Source organism: Carettochelys insculpta, chromosome 15, assembly GCF_033958435.1.
Source record: "Carettochelys insculpta isolate YL-2023 chromosome 15, ASM3395843v1, whole genome shotgun sequence".
Taxonomy (NCBI): domain Eukaryota; kingdom Metazoa; phylum Chordata; order Testudines; family Carettochelyidae; genus Carettochelys; species Carettochelys insculpta.
In genome coordinates this window covers 2128303-2147432 of record NC_134151.1, presented here as the reverse complement: position 1 = coordinate 2147432, position 19130 = coordinate 2128303, and the positions used below count along the sequence as shown (strand labels likewise).

At 55.3% G+C, this 19130-nt stretch overlaps 2 protein-coding genes across 2 annotated transcripts; one reads left to right on the top strand and one right to left on the bottom strand.

Moving 5' to 3' along the window:
• Positions 1–19: 19 nt before the first annotated feature.
• On the bottom strand, positions 20–6545 carry NDUFA2 (NADH:ubiquinone oxidoreductase subunit A2). Its single transcript, XM_075009678.1, has 3 exons — positions 6427–6545; positions 2628–2734; positions 20–225 (listed from the first exon to the last, which is right to left on the bottom strand). The coding sequence occupies exons 1-3, from the start codon at positions 6531–6533 to the stop codon at positions 134–136; spliced, it is 306 nt and encodes a 101-aa protein (XP_074865779.1). The 5' UTR covers positions 6534–6545; the 3' UTR covers positions 20–133.
• A 148-nt stretch (positions 6546–6693) lies between these two features.
• IK (IK cytokine) lies at positions 6694–18360 on the top strand. Its single transcript, XM_075009356.1, has 20 exons — positions 6694–6778; positions 8150–8216; positions 8639–8731; positions 9180–9239; positions 10234–10401; positions 10487–10601; positions 10997–11067; positions 11179–11225; positions 11508–11671; positions 11760–11868; positions 12357–12396; positions 12898–13093; positions 13933–13951; positions 14737–14815; positions 15112–15192; positions 15687–15744; positions 16397–16485; positions 16696–16804; positions 17127–17161; positions 18020–18360. The coding sequence occupies exons 1-20, from the start codon at positions 6763–6765 to the stop codon at positions 18045–18047; spliced, it is 1644 nt and encodes a 547-aa protein (XP_074865457.1). The 5' UTR covers positions 6694–6762; the 3' UTR covers positions 18048–18360.
• The last annotated feature ends 770 nt before the right edge of the window (positions 18361–19130 follow it).

The following is a 19130-nucleotide window of genomic DNA, read 5'->3' as shown; positions in this document are numbered from 1 at the left end:
ATCTAGAGAGACTCGGAGCCATGTGGCAGACACGCTTTTATAGGTGGCTAATAAGTTACAATTAGATACACAACTTCTCCAACAAACCCCTTCAGGCGCAGGCTCCCGCACGGGCGGGGTCAGTTCTTTGTCTTCATGCTTTGCCGTGAACAACCTTCTCCAGGGCCTTGGCCACTTGGTCCACGTTGAGATTGTTCAGGGGCACGCAGCTCTCTCTGCCGAACTCTAGGGGAGAGAGAACGGGATAAAGAGGCCACCTTGTTCCCTTCCCCCAGAAGAGGCAGGGCCGGACTTAGTCCCTACTGCAGTGATTCTCAGATGAGGGGCTGGGACCCCACACGGAGTCGGCAGCAGCACTGGCTGAGACGTGCTGGGGTGTGGGGCTAAAAGCATCAGTCCTGGGCAGCTGAGCTGACCTTACAGGCTGCCAGCCCAACACTGACACCCTTGGTGGTGTGGCTTGGGCCTGCTCCCCAACCAAGGACAGTGGGGCTCAGGCTTCGATTCCCCCCTTTTGGGGTCATGTGGTAGTCTTTGTTGCCAGAAGGGGGTCGCCATCCAGTGACCTTTTACAACTCTAGCCCTAGTGCCATGCTCATGAACGTTGGCTTCCACCTATTATTTGACCATTGTCAAATACTCCACCAGGAGTCCCCAGCGTAGGAAACAGTCAACTTGTGACTTTACGATGGAGCCATTCTTGCCTTTTCAGAACTTCATTTCATTGCACTTGGCACTTATCAGAGTTAAACTAACTCAGTGAGGTACATTGCTACTGGTAACTAAGCATCGCTGTCCAGGCAGAAGAGTTGCTAGTTACTGTTTAACGAATGCTCTAAAATATATCAACAGTTCCTTTTGGCCAGATACTCAACCCACGTTTTCAAGCACTGGGGGCTTCTAACCTTTCCCTTAGGTTATCCCAGAGCCTCTCTGCAAAGCCCCTTCCCTGGACTCTGCTTATGTGATCCCCTCTCTGGTTCTTAGTTACAAGCCTCCTCTCTCTCATTGGTGTTCACCCATTTGCAGATTTCTTCCTTCCTCTCTAGTTTTTCCCATATGTTTAACCCACTTTCCTTGTAAGTTAGTCCCACCCCTACGAAAAGCCATGCAGACAGTTTGTTTCATGGGCCAGTCCCCAGGATCAAGGAAGAGACAACCAGCTACCCCACACTGGAAGGGCATGCAGACAACTCATGTTTTCAATTTTAGCTGCAGCCTATTAGTCTCAGAGTCCTGACGAAGGCCTGGAGGAAGTTGTTTGAAAAGATCAGTTACTGCACTGATTCCCACTCAGCCTCCATCACAAGAGAGAGTTCCACAAGCTATTGCAAATCAGAAAAGCAGCATTTCCTTTGGTGGAATTCAGAATCGCCCTGTTCTCAAGGTGTAGTCGGAGATTACGTCTGTGTAATTAACTGGCCGCCTTGATACTTCTGAGTCCATCAGTTAAAAAAAAAAAAAAAAAGGAAAGTTAATTTCTTAAAATACCAGAAGTTCACAGCTAATCCTCAGTGTTTGAGCACAGAAGTGCTGTAGATGGTTTGCACCATAAGAGAGAAGTATCAGAGAGGGAGCCATGTCAGTCTGTATCTGCAAAAAGAGTCCTGGGGCACCTTATAGACTAACAGATTTTTTTGCAGCTTAAGCTTTCGTGGGCAAAGCTTCGTCAGCGCCAAAGCGGCTCTTTGCCCACGAAAACTTACGCTCCAAAAACCTGTTAGTCCGTCAGGTGCCACAGGACTTCTCGTTGTTTTGACCACCTGCGATGTCCACCTTGGCTTAAGATATGTAGTTGTGAGTCTCACAGGCACCACCTTTTTCCAGTTACCATGTAGCATTGTATAGCACAGCCCTGGGGCAGCCAGTCTCTGGGCCTGGCTCAGCTGATCTGGGCTTGCATCACAGGGCTAAAAATTTGAAAGAAAAAAAATCACAAGTCCACCTAGAATCACTGTGCCTGCTGTTACCCCTTCCAGTTCCCTGTAGCTGGGTTTCCTTTGGCTGGGTTTCTATTTTATCCATTTACTAGTGTTTTGGTGATCAGAAGGCACCCAGATGATTACAGCTGCTTCCCCCTGCCACCCAGCTGTGGTCCCCAACCAGTGGAAGCCGGGCGGGGGGTGGTGCTTGGGGCGGAGGCACCATAGGGAGCACTCTGGCTTCCCCTTCACGTAGAAATCATCCAGAAAGGTGACATGCCCCTGTTTCCAGGAGCTGCACAAAGCCATACCACGCACAGAGCAGTGCAAACTCGGGTGTTCGAGGGCCAGATCATTTGTGGCTCGTGCCACAATCTGTCCCCTCTGCTTTGAGCGGTTAAACTGATAGGCAGAGTTATTACTGTTACAAATACACTAACACACTAAGAAGTGTTGAAATCAAACTTCCCCGAGTCAGTTTTTCGCCTTTATTTTGTACACTGCACCTCTTTGCTTTCTCCTTTCCCAAAACAGGTCGGGCCTAAGCTCTTCTCTACAATAAAGAAATTGCTCCATGATGGGTCATATGCACAACTTTTCTGGACTGTGAACAACTGACTGCTGACTTTCTAGTTTGATACAGACACTAGCAGTCCACTCAACCTCCAATCTAATGACACTGGCTAGGGCTCCTTCCCCACTCACCGTATCGAGCCCAGAGCTTTGGCTGCACATCAGAGCACTCCCGGATCAGGATGGGGAAATCTGGGTTTGCCTTCTTCAGAGTCACGTAATGTTGTTCAATGAAGTCTCTGTAAAACACAGCGCTAATTAATGCCAATACCACTTCCAGGTACAACTCTGGAAAACTAAAGAGAATCATAACAAAAAGCCGTGCTAGTCTATATACTGTCAAAACAAAAAAGCAGTCCAGTAGCACTTTAAAGACTAACAGAATAATTTATTAGGTGATGAGCTTTTGTGGAAGAGACCCATTTCTTCAGACCAGAACAGACTCAATATTTAAGGCACAGAGAATCAAAAATAATAATCAAGGTTGACAAATCAGAAAAATATTATCAAGGTGAGCAAATCAGAGAGCAGAGAGGCAGAAGGGTGTGTGTGTGTGTCAAGATTAAGCCAAGTATGCAAAAGAGCCCCTATAATGCCCTAAAAGATTCCCATTCCAGTTCAAATCATGTTAATGTGTCAAATTTGAATATAAAGAGTTCAGCAGTCTCTTGCCAAAGTTTGTTGTGAAAATTCCTCCTCAGTATGACACAAACTTTCAGGTCATTAACAGAATGGCCCACTCCATTAAAGTGCTGGCTGACCAGTTTGTGGATCAGGAGTGTTTTTGTCTGTTTTATGCCCATTAACTCTTTGTCTAAGAGAGTTTGAAGTCTGTCCAATATACAAAGCATCTGGGCATTGTTGGCACATGCTGGCATAGATGATGTTAGTTGAGGAACGTAAGAATGTCCCTGTGATTCTGTGAATAACCTGATTAGGTCCAGTGATGGTATCTCCAGAATAGATAGGTGGACAAAGTTGGCAACGGACTTTGTTGCAAGGAAAAGTTCCAGGACTGGTGTTCCTGTGGTGTACACTGCAGTTGTACATGAGAATCCTCATGAGGTTGTCTGTAGGAGAGAACAGGCCTGTCACCTAGGACCTTCTGGCTTGTGGCATCCTGATTAAGGATAGGTTGTAGGTCTTTAATGATGCATTGCAGTGGTCTGAGTTGGGGGCTGTAGGTGATGACCAGTGGTGTTCTGTTCTTGGCTTTTTTGGGCCTATCTTGGAGTTGCTGGTCTCTGGGTATTCGTCTGGCCCTGTCGATTTGTTTTTTTATTTCTCCTGGTGGGTAATTCAGGTTTATGAATATTTGATAAAAATCTTGCAGTTTTTGGTCTCTGTCAGGAGGATCAGAGCAAATGTGACTGTACCTAAGGGCTTGACTGTAAACAGGGGATCTAGTTGTGTGTGCAGGATGGAGGCTAGAAGCGTTTAGGTAATTACAGTGATCAGAGGGTTTCCGGTAGAGTGTGGTACTGATCAGGCCATCCTTGATTTGTACTGTAGTGTCCAGGAAATGTCTCTCTCGTGTGGAGTAGTCGAGGCATAAGTTGATGGCGGGGTGCAGATTGTTAAAGTCTCTGTGGAATTATTCTAGAGTCTCTGTACCATGGGTCCAAATCAGAGGTGTCATCAATGTATCATAAGTAGAGAAGGAGTAATAGGGGACGAGAGCTGAGGAATTGTTGTGCCAGGTCAGCCATAAATATACTAGCATATTATGAGGCCATGCAGGTGCCCACAGCAGTTCCACTAATCTGGAGGTATAAATTGTCCCCAAATCGGAAATAATTGTGGGTGAGAACAAAGTTACAGAGGTCAGACACCAGATTGGCTGTGGTGACATCAGGGATGATATTCCTGATGGCTTGTAATCCGTCTTCGTGTGGAATATTAGTGTACAGGGCCTCTACATCCATTGTGGCAAGGATGGTGTTGTCAGGAACTTTTCCAACGTTTTGTAATTTCCTCAGGAAGTCAGTGGTATCTCAGAGATAGCTGGGAGTGTTGGTGGCATAGGGTTTGAGGAGGGAGTCCACATAACTGGATAGTCTGGTGATAAGGGTGCCAAGACCCGAAATGATCGGGCGTCCGGGGTCTCCAGGTTTGTGAATTTTGGGAAGTAAATAGAATAATCCAGGCTGGGGCTCACATGGTGTGTCTGAGTGAATAAGGTCCCAAGTAGCAGCACGGAATTCCTGAAGTAGTAGTTGTAATTTCTTTTGGAATCCCAAAGTGGGATCAGAGGAGAGAAGTCTGTAAAACGTGGTGTTGGAGAGTTGTCTGGCTGCCTCCTATTCATAGTCTGACTTATTCATGATGACAACAGCACCCCCTTTGTCAGCTAGTTTGATTGTAACGTCTGGGTTATTTTTGAGACTCTGGACAGCATAGCATTCAGCATTGTTGACATTGTGTTTCATTTGGTATTGTTTGCATATAATGTCAGTCTGAGCACAGTTGTGGAAGTGTTGTATGCAGAAATCCAGACTTTAAAGATTATCAGTTTTTTTTTTTCTTTTTCCTAGTGGGGGTCTCAGAAGTCTTATATACACTTGGTCCTTCCAAACACTCACAACCTCTGCAATCAGGCAGGACAGAGGACTGCAACCTATGGAAGGGTAGAGTCATGAATATCTTGTTTGTACACCAATCTGCACCTGAATTCTGCAGTCCTATGAACCTCACCAGGGCTAGGTGACGTGTAGGGCAAACCTTACAGAGAACCGAGACATGTAAATGTGACAATAATAGTAGTGGGGATGTTCCACAGGATCCCTATTCTACTTTAGGCATGAATCAAGTCACTAAGCGTATTGCCCTTTGACCTCCTGCCACAACAGTGACTGGAGAGTTCCGCTGGCACGTGTGGTTGGACTCAAGCAGAAAGGTGAGGAAATAGCCCAGAGGAACGAGTTGCAGCCACTGCCGCCGATCACAGGGTGGAAGTGGTAAAAGGGGAGATTCAAAACATCACTGAGATTTAAGCACTTACCATCACATCAGTCAACACAGCTGGGAACATCTTTTAACCACTGATCCTACACTACTGGCAGACCTCACTAGAGGCTGCTCTCTCCTTACACCCAGGGCACCTAGACTGGCACTTATGTTCACACCAAGCCCACATTATTAAACACAACAAAAAAAATTCTAGTTCCTCTCCTTACACGCACTGATTAGCTGCTAATGTCGGTTAACTGACAACTCCCTAGACACGATCCCCAACCCTTAGGGGGAACCTCGATGAACGGACTTTGCAATATGCTCTGTTGTCAGTAAGCCCAGGGAGCATGTGCTCAGACCCCAGTCCCCCACCTACACATGCATCCCTCCGGCAATCCCCAGGAAGCCCACAGCCCCGCTCCACCTCTCCAGCAGGACCCAATCAAGCAGTGCTTTGCACCAGCAAGGAACCGGTTTATCTGACACGTGACGTCCACTCAGCCAGGCCCTGGGAAAGCTGCACACGGACGCTATGCGAGGGAGTCCGCTCGTGGGCCTCGCCACACCGACGACAGCGCAACACGCCAGCAAAACCCCGGGAGGAGGAAGCTGCCGCACGGGTCGATCGCTCCATGACGCTCCGCTTTGGGCGCGGTCCCTCCCGCACTAGCCGCTGCCGGCAGAGGCCGTGGGCTCGCCAAGGCGCTGGCGTGGGCCACTCGTGCCCGGGCCCCTGGCTGTGGCTACGACCCGGGAGAAGCGACGGGCCCCGGGGCAGGCTCCGTGCGTTGCCGACACGGGCGGTGGAGCGGACGCCTGTGATCCGCCCTTGCCGCGCCCCGGCCCCAGGCACATCCCGCCGGCCGCGCGGCTGTTGCCCGCTTGACCCGGAGCCGCGCCCGGGATCCCAGCGGTGCGATCCGCGGGGCAGGGGCCGGGCACGGCGCGTCCGTCCCAGCCCAGGGGCCCCGCACCGCACCTGGCGCCCTGGCTGCCCGGCGAGCGCTGGCACAGGTGCAGCCGAAGCTCCTTGAGGTTCCGGCCCAGGCCGCTCCCGATGCTCCGCACCACCGCGGCCGCCGCCATCTTCCCCCTGCCCCGCCCCCTCTCCCCGCCAATCCTATCGCCGGCAGGAAGGGGCGGCCCCGAAGCCGCACGCGGGCTGCAGCCAATCAACGTGCGCTTCGAACCTCATCGGCCAATCCGCATATGCCGGCCCGTTGGGCGGGGCTCCCGCGCCGTTCCGCTTCCTGCGCGGGGCATTGTGGGAAGTTGAGGGTCGGATCGCGGCTGTGGCGTCGGTAGAGCCGGGAAGATGCCGGAGCGAGACAGTGAGTGTCGGGCGCGAGAACCGGGGGGAGGGGCTCCGTTAGGCTCCGCCCCGGGCAGCCCCCGCCGCTCCGGGGAGTGCCCCCCCCCCACGCAGAGAGCCCCGGGGTGTGCGGGACTCGCCGGGCCGCGGGGGGGCGGGACGACTGGGCCCCGACTCGCTGCGGTGGCGCCGGCGCCGGCGCCGGGGGCTTCCCCGAGCGCTCGCAGGCCCGTCGGTGAGGCGCCCCGGCATTAGAACAGGCTCGACCTGTCGGCGGTGCTCGGCGCTGTGCGCTCAGAGGGCAGGCGCTAGGTCGGTGGAGCGCCTAGTGTAGACACAGCTCGGTCGGCGGAAGGAGTCAGACTTCGACCTAGCTGCCGCCTCTGGGGTTTGTCTGCACTGCACAGCCGCCAGCCCCTGCAGCTCGGCATTTGGGCTGAAAAAATACTTCCACAGGTGGAGTCAGGTTGTCAACAGGCGAGTGCGTCTGAGGACAATGCACAGCTAATGCTGGCACGGCACAACTTCTGCCTTTGGGGAGGGGCGTGTTGTAACCATGTGTGAGCCACGAAACTTTGGTGGCTTGGTTGGCAGGGGAGACAAAACCTGAAAGAGATGGAATAACTGAGTCAGCAGAGATTCTCCTTCTAGCCGTGTCGGAAGCAGTTACCCTGCAGCTGCAGGGGCTTTATTAGACCTTTCTTTACAGTTAAGGAAACGATCAGCAATGGGAGAATGTTTCTCTGTTTATTTCCTGATAGGGCTAACTGGAAGATCACACACTCTAAAATCGGGCTGGTTTTGTTTTGCTGTTCTTTTAGGTGCTGGGTAAAACTCAATAACTTTGCTCATAACTAAGAATTTTATTCCATCTCTGGACTTTGGGGCTTTGTTGTTTAAGAGAACGTCTCCCTGTTGCTTTGAGAGAGAGAATGAGATGTTTGTCAGTCTTATCCATAGTCATGAGAGGTGTTCCTGTTGTAGTTCTGAATTCTCTAATACAGCCAGTCAGTTGCTGAGGCAGACAAAAGACAGTAAAACAACAAATAACATTCCTGCCTTCCACCCCAAAGTGACAGAATGCGATTCTAGGGCATTAGCATTCTGACTCCTCTTAAACTGATGCCAGGCTGTAAGAATCAGAGAGTCAGAACAGAGTACTGCATAGTAACCAACAAGGCTAAAAATACCAGTTGCGTATGATGTGTGCTGGGAAGGGAAAACCTGTCACAAAGATATGTGGCATAAACTCATTTTATTGGGTGGAGAGGTAAATTTTAGTTTTCCATTCACTGAAATCTGATTTTGATCCTTCAATGGATTGGCACCATGGTACAGGCACAGTGTCCAGACTGACAAGCTCCAACTGCTTTCTTTTTCCTCCTCCAAGGTGAACCCTTCTCCAACCCTCTGGCCCCAGATGGCCATGAGGTGGACGATTCCCACTCCTTCCATCAGTGAGTATAAAAGTTTTTTCTCTCTGTTTCCTTCAAATGGGAAGGTAGCAGGGACCATACAGTGTGCGTGGGAAAGGAAGGATTTGGATACTGTTTCTGTGGTGCCGTCAAGCTCCTAGCACCAGTTCCTGGATTTAATGGCCAGAAAAGGACCATTCTGCTCTATGTGTTTCCCAGTGTGCCTAAGCCCAGTCCCTGGTAGCTAAACTATTCTTGATTTAAAGACTCCAAGGGACGGAGAACATATCCTATCCCTCGGTATGTTAACCTCACTGTTGAAAAATGCACGTCTTGGGCAGCCCGTTGCAGTGTCACAGTCCAGCCAGGCACACCCAGGGAAAAGCAGAGAAAAGCTGCTCTCAGAAGTAGTGCGCAATGGTCTTGTTACTGTAATGGTGAAATACGATTCTTCCTCCTCGTAGGTCCAAGCTGACCAATGAAGACTTCCGAAAGCTTCTTATGACCCCCCGGGCTGCGCCGACATCCGCGCCTCCCTCCAAATCTCGCCATCATGAGTAAGTCGATCTTGTTAATTTTTCACACTTCTTTGACTGAACATGAACTCATCATTCTCAGTCAGCTGTTGTACATCTGACAATCTCTTCCTTGCGCTCCAGTACCCACTTGCTTGCTTTTGATGATGTATGTGCATGGGGGGGTGGGGAAACCAGTAAAATCAGGAACAGTATGAATGAGGGCTTGGATGTCACTAACTTATTAAAACCTGCCTGGGAACCTCAAGACTGGTCTTCGGTTCTCATGTTGAGTGCTTTCACTGTTTCCCTCCCTGTTGGTACAACTGCGTTAGTATCGTATCGGGTAGAAGTTGAGCTGTTCTGCTCTGAACAGACGTAGCTCTGGAAATCTAGGTGTTTGCCCTCTTGAGCCAGGTGCTGTGTGACTGCCACCTCTAGTCCCTCCTGCTCCTGTTTTGTGGTGACTGTGGTTTTCCGTTCTCTCCAGGATGCCCCGGGAGTACAACGAAGATGAGGATCCAGCTGCTCGCAGGAGGAAGAAGAAAAGGTAACTGGGGAATGTACTGTTTCAGAAGCCACATTCACCTGTCAGTGGTTTGCTGCTTTCTTTAGAATGCAGAAGGACCCACATGTGTGTGGAATATCCGTGGGTTCTGGACATGTGGCAAAGGACCCAATGGTATTAGAAGCCCTGTGTTCGGGAGTTGTCATTTTTCACAGCCACCACAGTTGATCGCATTAGGGGAGCTGTAGGACAGTGCCATAGACAGCTTAGTTTTCCCCTAGGAAGATGGTAGGGGAGAGTACGTGGCATGGCTCCCCTCTCTGGGGGTGTTAGGACAGTATGGGTGCATTTACCCCATTCAGCATTTCCCTTCAGAAGCTGAACTCCCAGGGTACATTTACACCCTGTGACTGTGCGTAGCATGTGGGATCTTAAAGCTGTTCTGTTCCCCAGCAATATTCCACACAGATGGTGTTTCCACATGTTGTAGAGCTAAGGAGCTGGAGTGTGGTAAGTGGGGAAGAAAAGTTTTGTCTTGCACTGCAGTGTGGGGAGGTAGAACTGGTTGGAGCTGAGAATAACGGGAAGGCTGTCCTGGCCAGGAGCAGCTGCAGAGGAAAAACCAATCACCCCTACAGGGAAGAGGTTGTGGAAGGGAACAAATGAGGTCAATGCTAGGCGAGTGGAAGGAGGGAGACTGGCAGGAGAGGTGTGAGGTCTAGAAGAGTCTGCAGGAAGTCAAGGCGCTTCAACTGAATGGGGAGCCAGGGGGTTACCAGGCTGAAGGACGGTAGCAGCGATTTCTACATGCTGAAGTCAGGGGAGGTGGGATTTGAGAGGACCACGGAGAAGGGCACTGCCCTAGCCGAGGCAGGGAGCTAAAAGCATGGCAGGAGATTGAACCGAGGTGGGGTGGAGGCAGCGGCCCGCTCAGGGCAGTACTGAGGGAACGGGAACAGCCTGCTGGTGTCACCCTGTCAGGATTTTAGGTGCACAACTCAGTAGCTTAGACATGCCTCCCTTCCTCTGCCCTCAGCTATTATGCCAAGCTGCGTCAGCAGGAGATTGAGCGTGAGAGGGAGCTGGCTGAGAAATACAGGGATCGAGCCAAGGAAAGAAGAGATGGCGTCAACAAAGACTACGAGGAAACGGAGCTGATTAGCACGACTGCCAACTACAGGGCAGTGGGACCTACTGCTGAAGCGTAAGTGAGGCTGTACCCTGGCGTTGTCCAGTGAGCTCCAGCCCAGAGCGGTGCTTGACTAATGTGCTCCATCCCCCTTGCACAGGGATAAGTCCGCGGCTGAGAAGAGGCGACAGCTGATCCAGGAGTCCAAGTTCTTGGGTGGTGACATGGAGCACACTCACTTGGTGAAGGGTCTGGATTTTGCGCTGCTGCAGAAGGTGAGCGCAGACGGCAGCAGGGCGTTCCTTCTCAGGAGCAGTGTAGCTCCTCCACCCCCAGTGCAGTAAACCAGTACTCTTCCCACTTCACCTGGGGAAGCCAAGTCACAAATGACTCAGGTCCACCTAACAATGCAGTGGCTGAACGCAGGAGTTGTCTCACAACCCCAGCGCCCAGCCAGCCAGGAGAATAGCACCGCTGAGTGCTACTCTGCACCCGTTTGCCTTGTTTCTTGGTCAGGATTCCCTGTGTGAGGCTGGGGCAGAGGAGCTGCTGGTCCATTGAAGGTGCAGGAGCCTGAGGAAGGGCCAGGTGGTTCTCTTCTGATTACCGGGAGCAGAAGTAGCATTTTCACAGCCTTTCCCCTTCCCGTCTGCCTTGTCCTTCTGCCCAGGTGCGTGCTGAGATTGCCAGCAAAGAGAAGGAAGAGGAGGAGCTGATGGAGAAACCCCAGAAGGAAACCAAGTGAGAGCAAGAAGGCTGAGCCCGCCCCCGTGGGCAGAACAGCCCCCTTCCCGGGGCCTGGGGCAGGAGCAGAAATGGCCATCGTTCTAACACATTCCTATTTCTTTTCAGGAAGGACGAAGATCCTGAAAATAAAATAGAATTCAAGACTCGTCTGGGTATGGCTGTGCACAGGTGGCACATCCCTTGGCCATGCTATGCTGGCTGTGGAGAGTGGGAGGGGCATTGGTGCATCAGCTGAGGATCGTGCCCCGGGTTTGGTGGAGAAGAAACTTAGCAAGTTGGTGGGGGTCTTGCCCTCAGTCCAGGGGAGTTGTGGAGGACTCGGAGGGTTGGTGAGGGGCTGGCAGCTCTTAGGAGAGGGACTGGGGGCTCTGTGCGGGAGGGCTAGCTTAGCTCTTGCAGTCATTGGGAGTTGGGGTTTCTTTCCCTCTCCCCAGGGCGGAACATTTACCGCATCCTGTTCAAGACGAAGGCGTACGAGCGGAACGAGCTGTACCTGCCAGGGCGGATGGCCTACGTGGTGGATCTGGATGACGAGTACGCAGACACAGATATCCCGACCACCCTGATCCGCAGCAAGGCTGACTGCCCCACCATGGAGGTAAGGGGCTAAGCTGCTCTTGGTGCCCTGGCTGTAGCTCTGCAGGAGTGGGGCTGCTCATTCCCTCTCTCGGCGCTTCTTCTCCCAGGCTCAGACCACGCTGACCACAAACGACATTGTCATCAGCAAGCTGACTCAGATCCTCTCCTACCTGAGGCAGGGGACCCGCAACAAGAAGCTCAAGAAGAAGGACAAAGGTAGCACTGAAAGGCAGAACCATCTGCCGGTCCCAGCTGGAGAATTACTGGCTGGGCTGGGGTGAAATGATGCAGGAGCGAAGGGAGCTCGGTGCGTCGTAGCTGGACTTGGGTTTCATCGCCTTGGAGCTCTTGGAGAGGAAGCGCTGGGCCCTCTCAGGCCGCAGGGGGTGGACTCAGGGATATCCCAAAGGCAGGTTCCCTTGTGGAGCTCCGGGGAATCCCTTGTTAGTCCAACAGTGCAGGCTCTGCCTGGGGAGCTGCCCTGGGCCTTGCTCCCCCAGCCAGGGGGAGCGGGAGGGAGAGTTGTGTGGGGGCAGCTGTGCCTGTGAAGAGGTGTGTGTGCAGCCAGGGGCCTGCTGCTGGGGCCCTGCTGTCCAGAGGCGCTGCTGCGGTTGCGTGCATCCCTCGGTTGGCTGGCCAGGGCGGGGGTGCAGAGAAGGCAGCACCGACGTGGGCTGGCTTTACAGACTGCTCTCTGCCTGCAGGAAAGCTGGATGAGAAGAAACCCCCGGAGGCTGACATGAAGTGAGTGACCCTTCTGGGCTGGGGACCGTCCTCCAGGCTCTCCCTTGGCTGCTCACACTAAGGGATCTGGGATCAGGAAGCTGGCCGGTGCTTCTGTGGGTAGCTGTTGGGTGGGTCTGGTGGCTCCAGGGGAAGCCGGGGGCTCTGGTCGGCCCATTACCACTCTCCCTGGGGCTGTAGAGCAGTGGTTCTTTCCCCATTCCCTGTAAACGTGGGGAGAGAGACGAAGGAGCCCAGACAAGGGAGAGAGCGTAACTCTGCAGCTCCCTGAGGCACAGTTGAAGGCAGCGCAGCTAGCCGGAGCGGCAGAGCAGAAAGCTCTTGTTCTGAGCTGGAAGCAACACGTGCTGGCTGAGTACAGGGAGGCAGCTGGCTGGCACTTCTCAGATGCTGCAGTCAACACTGGATTCAGGCTGCTTGCTCCTGGTTAGGTCCAGCTCCGAGGAGCTGATCTGCTGGCCTTTGCTGCGACACCAGCGGTAACGTCCGTTTCACCTGCAGTATCTTTGAAGACATTGGGGACTACGTGCCATCTGCCGCGAAGTTGCCCCGGGAGAAGGACCGAGAGAGGTACCGGGAGCGCGACCGGGAGAGGGAACGCGAGAGGGAGCGGGAGCGCGAGCGGGAGCGGGAACGGGAACGGGAGGAGGAGAAGAAGAAACACAGCTATTTTGAGAAACCCAAGGTTGATGACGAGGTGAGTACGAGCAGGTCCTGCCAGGCTTCTCCCTGCTGCCAAAGGGCAGCGCTGTCGTGGCACAGACGGGCTTTCATCCTGCGCCTCTCTCTGCCCCAAAGCAGGGTCTGGCCCAGGGCAGTCCGAGGGCAGCAACACCTGCAGCTCCCCCTGCGTCCTGCTGCAGGAGAGTACACCCTCCTAGGGGCAGAGGGAGCCCTGGGTAGCCCGGACTCCATCTCCCTATGCGGAGGGTGAACGGGTCGGCTTCCAGTCCAGAAGCTGTTCTGGGATGAGGAGGTCCTGGGCGGTCGGGTGGTGTTAGCTCCAGGCTCTTTTGGTGGGTGGCTGGGCTGGACTCCAGCCATGGGGCACTGCGGGAGGTCCAGACTGCTTGCACTCTGGTGAGCCCCAGAGGAGCTGGGCTCCCACTCAGACCTGCAGCCTTGAATTGCCCCACGCCTGGGAGGAGGTTGCTGCGGTTTGGGGCAAGGCCGTAGGAGGGTGGGCAGTCTGCTGCCCTGCCAGCTCGCAGTGGGATTGGCGTGCTTGTCGGAGACACATGTTACAGCCGCTGCCCCTGTAGCTTTTTGCCTTTTGGTGCGTGCCCATCCTCGGAGCGACGGCTGGTGTGGGCAGCGGCTCACTGATCAGCTGGTGGGGGGAGCTGGGCACACCCCTCCCCACTGCATCTGCCTCAGAGAGCAGGACCGGAAGGAGTGTTCTCCCTGTCGCACTCAGCCCTGCAGTCCTTGTGCGGCTGTGGGGCAGGAGTGGGCCCTTGGCCCAGGGCCAGGAGCGCTGTCGCTTTCAGTTGCTTTCTGCTCACGGTGTGATGTTCTCTTCTCTTTCCTTGGCAGCCCCTGGATATTGACAAAGGTGAGTTGCTGTGTTGGTGTGGAACTGAATTCCAGCCCCCCAGCAGGGAGCGCCGACCCTGACTGGCTGTGTGGGGAGCAGAGGTACCGGCACTGCCAGTCCTGGCTGTCGGGCTCTGCTTTAGCTCCTGGAGCCTCTACTAACGGGACCCCCTCGGGTGTTAGGGGATTGGAAGTGGGCTGAGGAGCCTGCCACCCTCGGGCACAGATGCGCCTCCTGTCAGGGCTGCTAGTGCCTGAGATTCATGGCTGGCCTGGTGGCTCTCCATCTAGCCCCCAGTTGAACAGCGCCCCGTCCAGTGTTCCCTGTAAGCCTGGTGCTTGGTGGCCGCTCAGAAGGGACTTGGGTGCTGCCCAGCTGACTAGCAGAGCGCCCCCAGCCTGGTGTTCTTGTTTCTGTGGGTGGTGCACATCTGCACATGCAAATTATTCTGCACCTGGATGGAAAAGATGAGGGGGAGCATTGGCCCTCCCCTGCTGGTACCCAGCGGCAGGTCCCGACAGGCCCAGCGTGCACTGACCTTTAGCCTAGAGACTTTCCTTCGTGTGTTTCCCCATTGGTCCCGTCCTCCCGCCTCCTTGGGGCCAGGAGGCAGAGCCCAAAGTCACCCTCATTATCCCACTAGCTGCCAGGTCGCCTCTTCCAGACACTCTGTTGGGAAGCTGTGGTGGGTTCCGACTTGCTCTCGTGTGACAGGGCTCCGGCCGCCCCGTATGCCGCAGACAGGGCGCTGTGGCCCTGGGCGCACTGGTCGGGGAAGTCTAACAGCTGTTCTCTGTCCGCAGGACCAGGCTCGGCTAAGGAGCTAATCAAATCCATCAATGAGAAGTTTGCTGGTGCAGCTGGCTGGGAAGGACCAGAATCATATCCTTTGCGGTTCCCGGCCCCTGCCCGGCGCCAGGGCTCAGCCTTCTCGCTCTAGAACCTGTTAGTGTGGCTGGGCGGCCGAGCTGCAGAAGGGATCCCCCCACCCCCACCCCCCAGCGTGTCCCTTGTGGTACATTAGCCATTGCCTGGTTCAGCCGAGCCCAGGAGGGGCTCCAGTGGCTGCCTCACTCCCTGTGCTTTGCCCTGCACCCTCCCTATGCTGGCTCTTGCCAGGCCATTCCTCCAGCCCTGCCACAGGGGCTGCCGGCTGCATTTTCTTTAACACCTGCCACCTTGAAGAAGCCCGAAGACAAGAAGCAGCTGGGCGATTTCTTCGGGATGTCGAACAGCTATGCTGAGTGCTACCCTGCCACGTAAGGGCTGGCTGCTCCCGGGGGAGGGCACTGCTAGCAGGGGGCCTGGGCCACAGCTCAGGAGCCCTGACAGGCACTTGAGCAGCCTGCAGAGGAGCATTCAGCCTGCGGGAGGGACCAGCTCAGCCCACCAAGCAGGGGAGATGCACGGGGGCCCAGCTCTTTAAAGGGGCTGGGAGCTCCCGGACTGGGCTGGGAACGGGGCCCAGCACTGTGATCCAGGCAGCGCTAATGGCTGACTGCCTGCAGTTCATCCCCTTCGGGGGGAGCAGACAGAGGGGCACCTCACACCTGGGCCTGCAGTGGCTGTTGGCCCCGCTGGAGCTGGTGCTGCTGTTTGGCCCAGCTCGCATAGGCCGGTTGTTTTGTAGAGTCCTTGGTTGCCAGGCCAGAGTACAGAGTGTCTTGGGCTGACTTGTGCGTGGTGCAGCCTGAGCCGCAGTTCAAAGGTCCAGGCAGCAGCTCCCCCGCTGACCCTCCCCCTTCTCTTCCAGCATGGACGACATGGCTGTGGACAGTGACGAAGAGGTGGACTACAGCAAAATGGATCAGGTATTCCCACTGTGCTTTCCAGCCAGCTGCTGTGGCTGGTGTAAAAGAGGCAGGAAGGAGCCGGCGAGTGGGAGAGGCTCTGGAGACCGACTCCCAGCTCCACAACAGCGCCGTGGCTCTCGGTTGGGGGACGGTGCTGGTGCTCTGTGCTTTGGGGCTGGAGCTTGCTTACCCCTTTGCAGGAAGAGGGTGAAAATGACCTGCTCATCTGGTGACTGGGGACTGGCCGGGGAGGGGCTGCAGTTGGCTGCTTGGCTCCCTGGCCTGTCACTCCTCTTAGCTGTGCTCCGTGGCCAAGATGGAGCCAGGCCTTTGCATCCTGGCTGCCTTCCAGACTTCCTGCCCCAGAGGGTGGGTGAGCAGGGGGCCAGTGAATCCATCTGGTGAGCTGCCTTTCTGCTGGAGCTGGCGGGGTCACCCCAGGGGTGCTGTGACTGGCGTCTCAGAGCCAGAATTTGAGAGCTGGGGTGTGCCTGGAAGCGTCTCCCATGTGCAGCCCTGACCACCTCAGCGAAGATGCCGGGGAGCTCCCAGGGGGTTGTTCCAGCTGGGGGAGAGAAGACTGCGCTGTGCTCAGACCTGCCTGGCTTGGAATAAGGACCCCCAAGTAGCTCCCTGGAGGAGCTCCTAAGCCCCCTCTCTCTTGCTGCAGGGTAACAAGAAGGGGCCCCTGGGCCGCTGGGACTTCGACACGCAGGAGGAGTACAGCGAGTACATGAACAACAAAGAGGCTTTGCCTAAGTAAGTCTGGTCCTTCCGCAGGAGTGGGGTGGAGGGAGCTGTGTGAGTAAAAGGGGCACAGCTGCTGCCTAGGTCCCCTCTTTGGCAGTGACCCTCAGGAGGTGCCTAGGGGCCCAGGGGAGGGGGACCTTAAATCTGGCCCAGTGAGATGGGCAGCCTGGCTGGCCTCCTCCCAGTTCTCCATGTCTGAGCTGCCCCCGTTCCTCCCAGAGCGGCTTTCCAGTACGGAATCAAGATGTCCGAGGGCCGTAAAACGCGCCGCTTCAAGGAGACCAATGACAAGGCCGAGCTGGACCGGCAGTGGAAGAAGATCAGTGCGGTGAGCGTTGGGTGGTGGGAGAGGAGCTGGGCGCTGTCTTCCTGGACTTGACAGTCAGCACTTAGAGGAGGGATGTGGTGGGTTCTGGGGTTGGCAGATGTGCAGTACTGGGGACCTGGGCTCATTTGTCTGGTGCACCCACCCCCGCTCCTGCCAGCTGGGTTTGGTGGCACAGAATTGTCCCTGAGCAGATCTGCTCCACCCTTGGCAGGCCAAAGAACCCCTGTAGAGCTTTACCTGCCCCTGCGAGTAGGAGGAGCCCTGCTCCAGGGTCCCTGGGCCGCTCTTGTGCCCTAACGGGCTCTGTGTGCTTTCCCTGCAGATCATTGAGAAGAGGAAGAAGTTGGAGGCTGATGGGTGAGTGGAGTCGCCTCTCCAGCCACGTGGCTTTGCTGCTGTCCGTAGGGAACAGCTGGAGTGGGTGGAGGGGAGGGGCTGAGGCTCTGCATCCCTTCCTGCCCTCACCTTCATGCTGGAGAGCCTACCGGGCATGGAGCCAGCTGTATCAGCCCGGTGTCCTACAGGCCTCTCCCCATGCCAGGCTCTGTATACTGGGGAGACCCGTTCCAGTGTCTCTCATTACCCTCACCAGCCCCCCCATCCCAGCCCCTCCCTGTTCTCCAGGACTTGCCCAGACCTCACAGCCCCTGGGGGAAAGCTGCCCTCCTGGAGGAGGGTGAACCCATCTTTCAGCTGCTACTGCCCTGGGCTGTCACGTCCACCCCCGACGTAGGTTCTTACATGCCTGGCAAAGAAGCCCACTGGCCAGGCCTAGGAACCTGAGTGGCGGGCGCAGAAGTGGAGAAGAGGTTCTCTCCCCAGGCACTTCTGTGGCACTGTTGCATCTGAGCAGCCTGGCGTAAGGGCTCTCCTCAGGGCCCTACTGCCCCCTCCACGCAGCCCTGGGCTGCTCCGAAGAGCGGCCGGGCTTGAGCCTTGCACCAGGGTTAAAGTGAAGGACAGCTTGGGGTCAAGGTTCCAGTGTGGGCCTATGGCAGCTGCCCTCAGTACCCTGCTGCTCTTCCCTGCCAAGTAAGGCCCAGGGAGTCTGCCCTGTCTGGGCAGGGAGGGTGAGTGCTGAGCCAGGCTGGTGCACCTCGTAGGACTACCAGGGCGGTGTTCATTCTGCCCCAGGAAACCAGCAGTGGGGAAGCCCCAAGGGACTGTCTGCTTGCTGTGGTGGGCTCTGACCTCTGGCCTTGTCTCTGGTTTCAGGGTGGAGGTGAAGAGACCGAAGTACTGAGGCACCAGCCAAGTTCTCGCCGCCTCCTTGGAGCCCCTGGGGCTTTGATTTCTGGACACTTTGTTCCTTGTTTTTATTAAAGCTTGCCGCTCTGGGTCCTGCCGCAGGCTTTGATCCTGCTCTCAGGAGGGAACAGGGGTTGCGGGGTGGGTCTGTGTGCACTTGGGAGGGGAGCTCTCCTCTGCCCTAAGGAGTCTGGTGCCCTGGCTGGGATGTGGCTGTGCGCCCAGGCTGTGCCCTTCCTCCATGCTCTGGGCTGCTGTGTCATAAGATTTGTAATCCCTCGTGCTGCAATAAAATTGCGCTGACTGTGTCGCTGGGGGTCTGCCTGTGTGGGCTGTGGCTGGGGTGGGTGGGGATACAGGGGACTGCCGGCTGCCACCTCTCAAGCATCAGCTTCCTTTGTCGCTCCTATGGAGGGTGTCAATGTATCACCCCTTCAAACAAAACGAGGCAGCGTGTTTGCAGGGGCTGAGTTCCTGCTGGGGGCCGGCTCACAGGCCAAAAGGTGGTTTCAAAGCAGCAGGGCAGTGCTTGTCTTGAATCTTAGCCTGGCAGGCCCATGCCATCCATGGCCTACAGCCAAGTTCTGAGGAGCCAGTTTAACCTTTTCCATTGTGTCGGGTGCAGAGGGGCTCCCCGTGGTGCCCATCACTAGGACACAGAAAATCCCCGCACCCGAGTTCACCTCCCCAGGATCCTGGGCTGCAAAGAGCAGCTGAGTATGTTGGGGGAGAGGTCCCAAAAGTTCCAAGGCTCCCTAGAAAAGAGGCTCAGAGAACAGACTTGCCCCGCCCAGAGAATGGGGCCTAGAACCTCTGTGGGAGGTTCCTCAGCCTGCTGTTAGGGATTACTTTTCCAAGCGGAAGGATCGGTTTTGAAAGCAGCTACCTACTGTTCAGTTGACCTGTTTCACTGGGGCCTTTGCACCCTGCGTTGCTGAGCTACGAGCTGTTGCTATCCAACTCCAGATCCAAACGCAAACTAAACGATGGCAGACCCCAGTGGGGGTGCATGGGCTCCCCTGCCCCCCCTTTCTTCCAGATGTGGCCTTAGCAGGCTTCTTCACCCTGAAAATTGCAG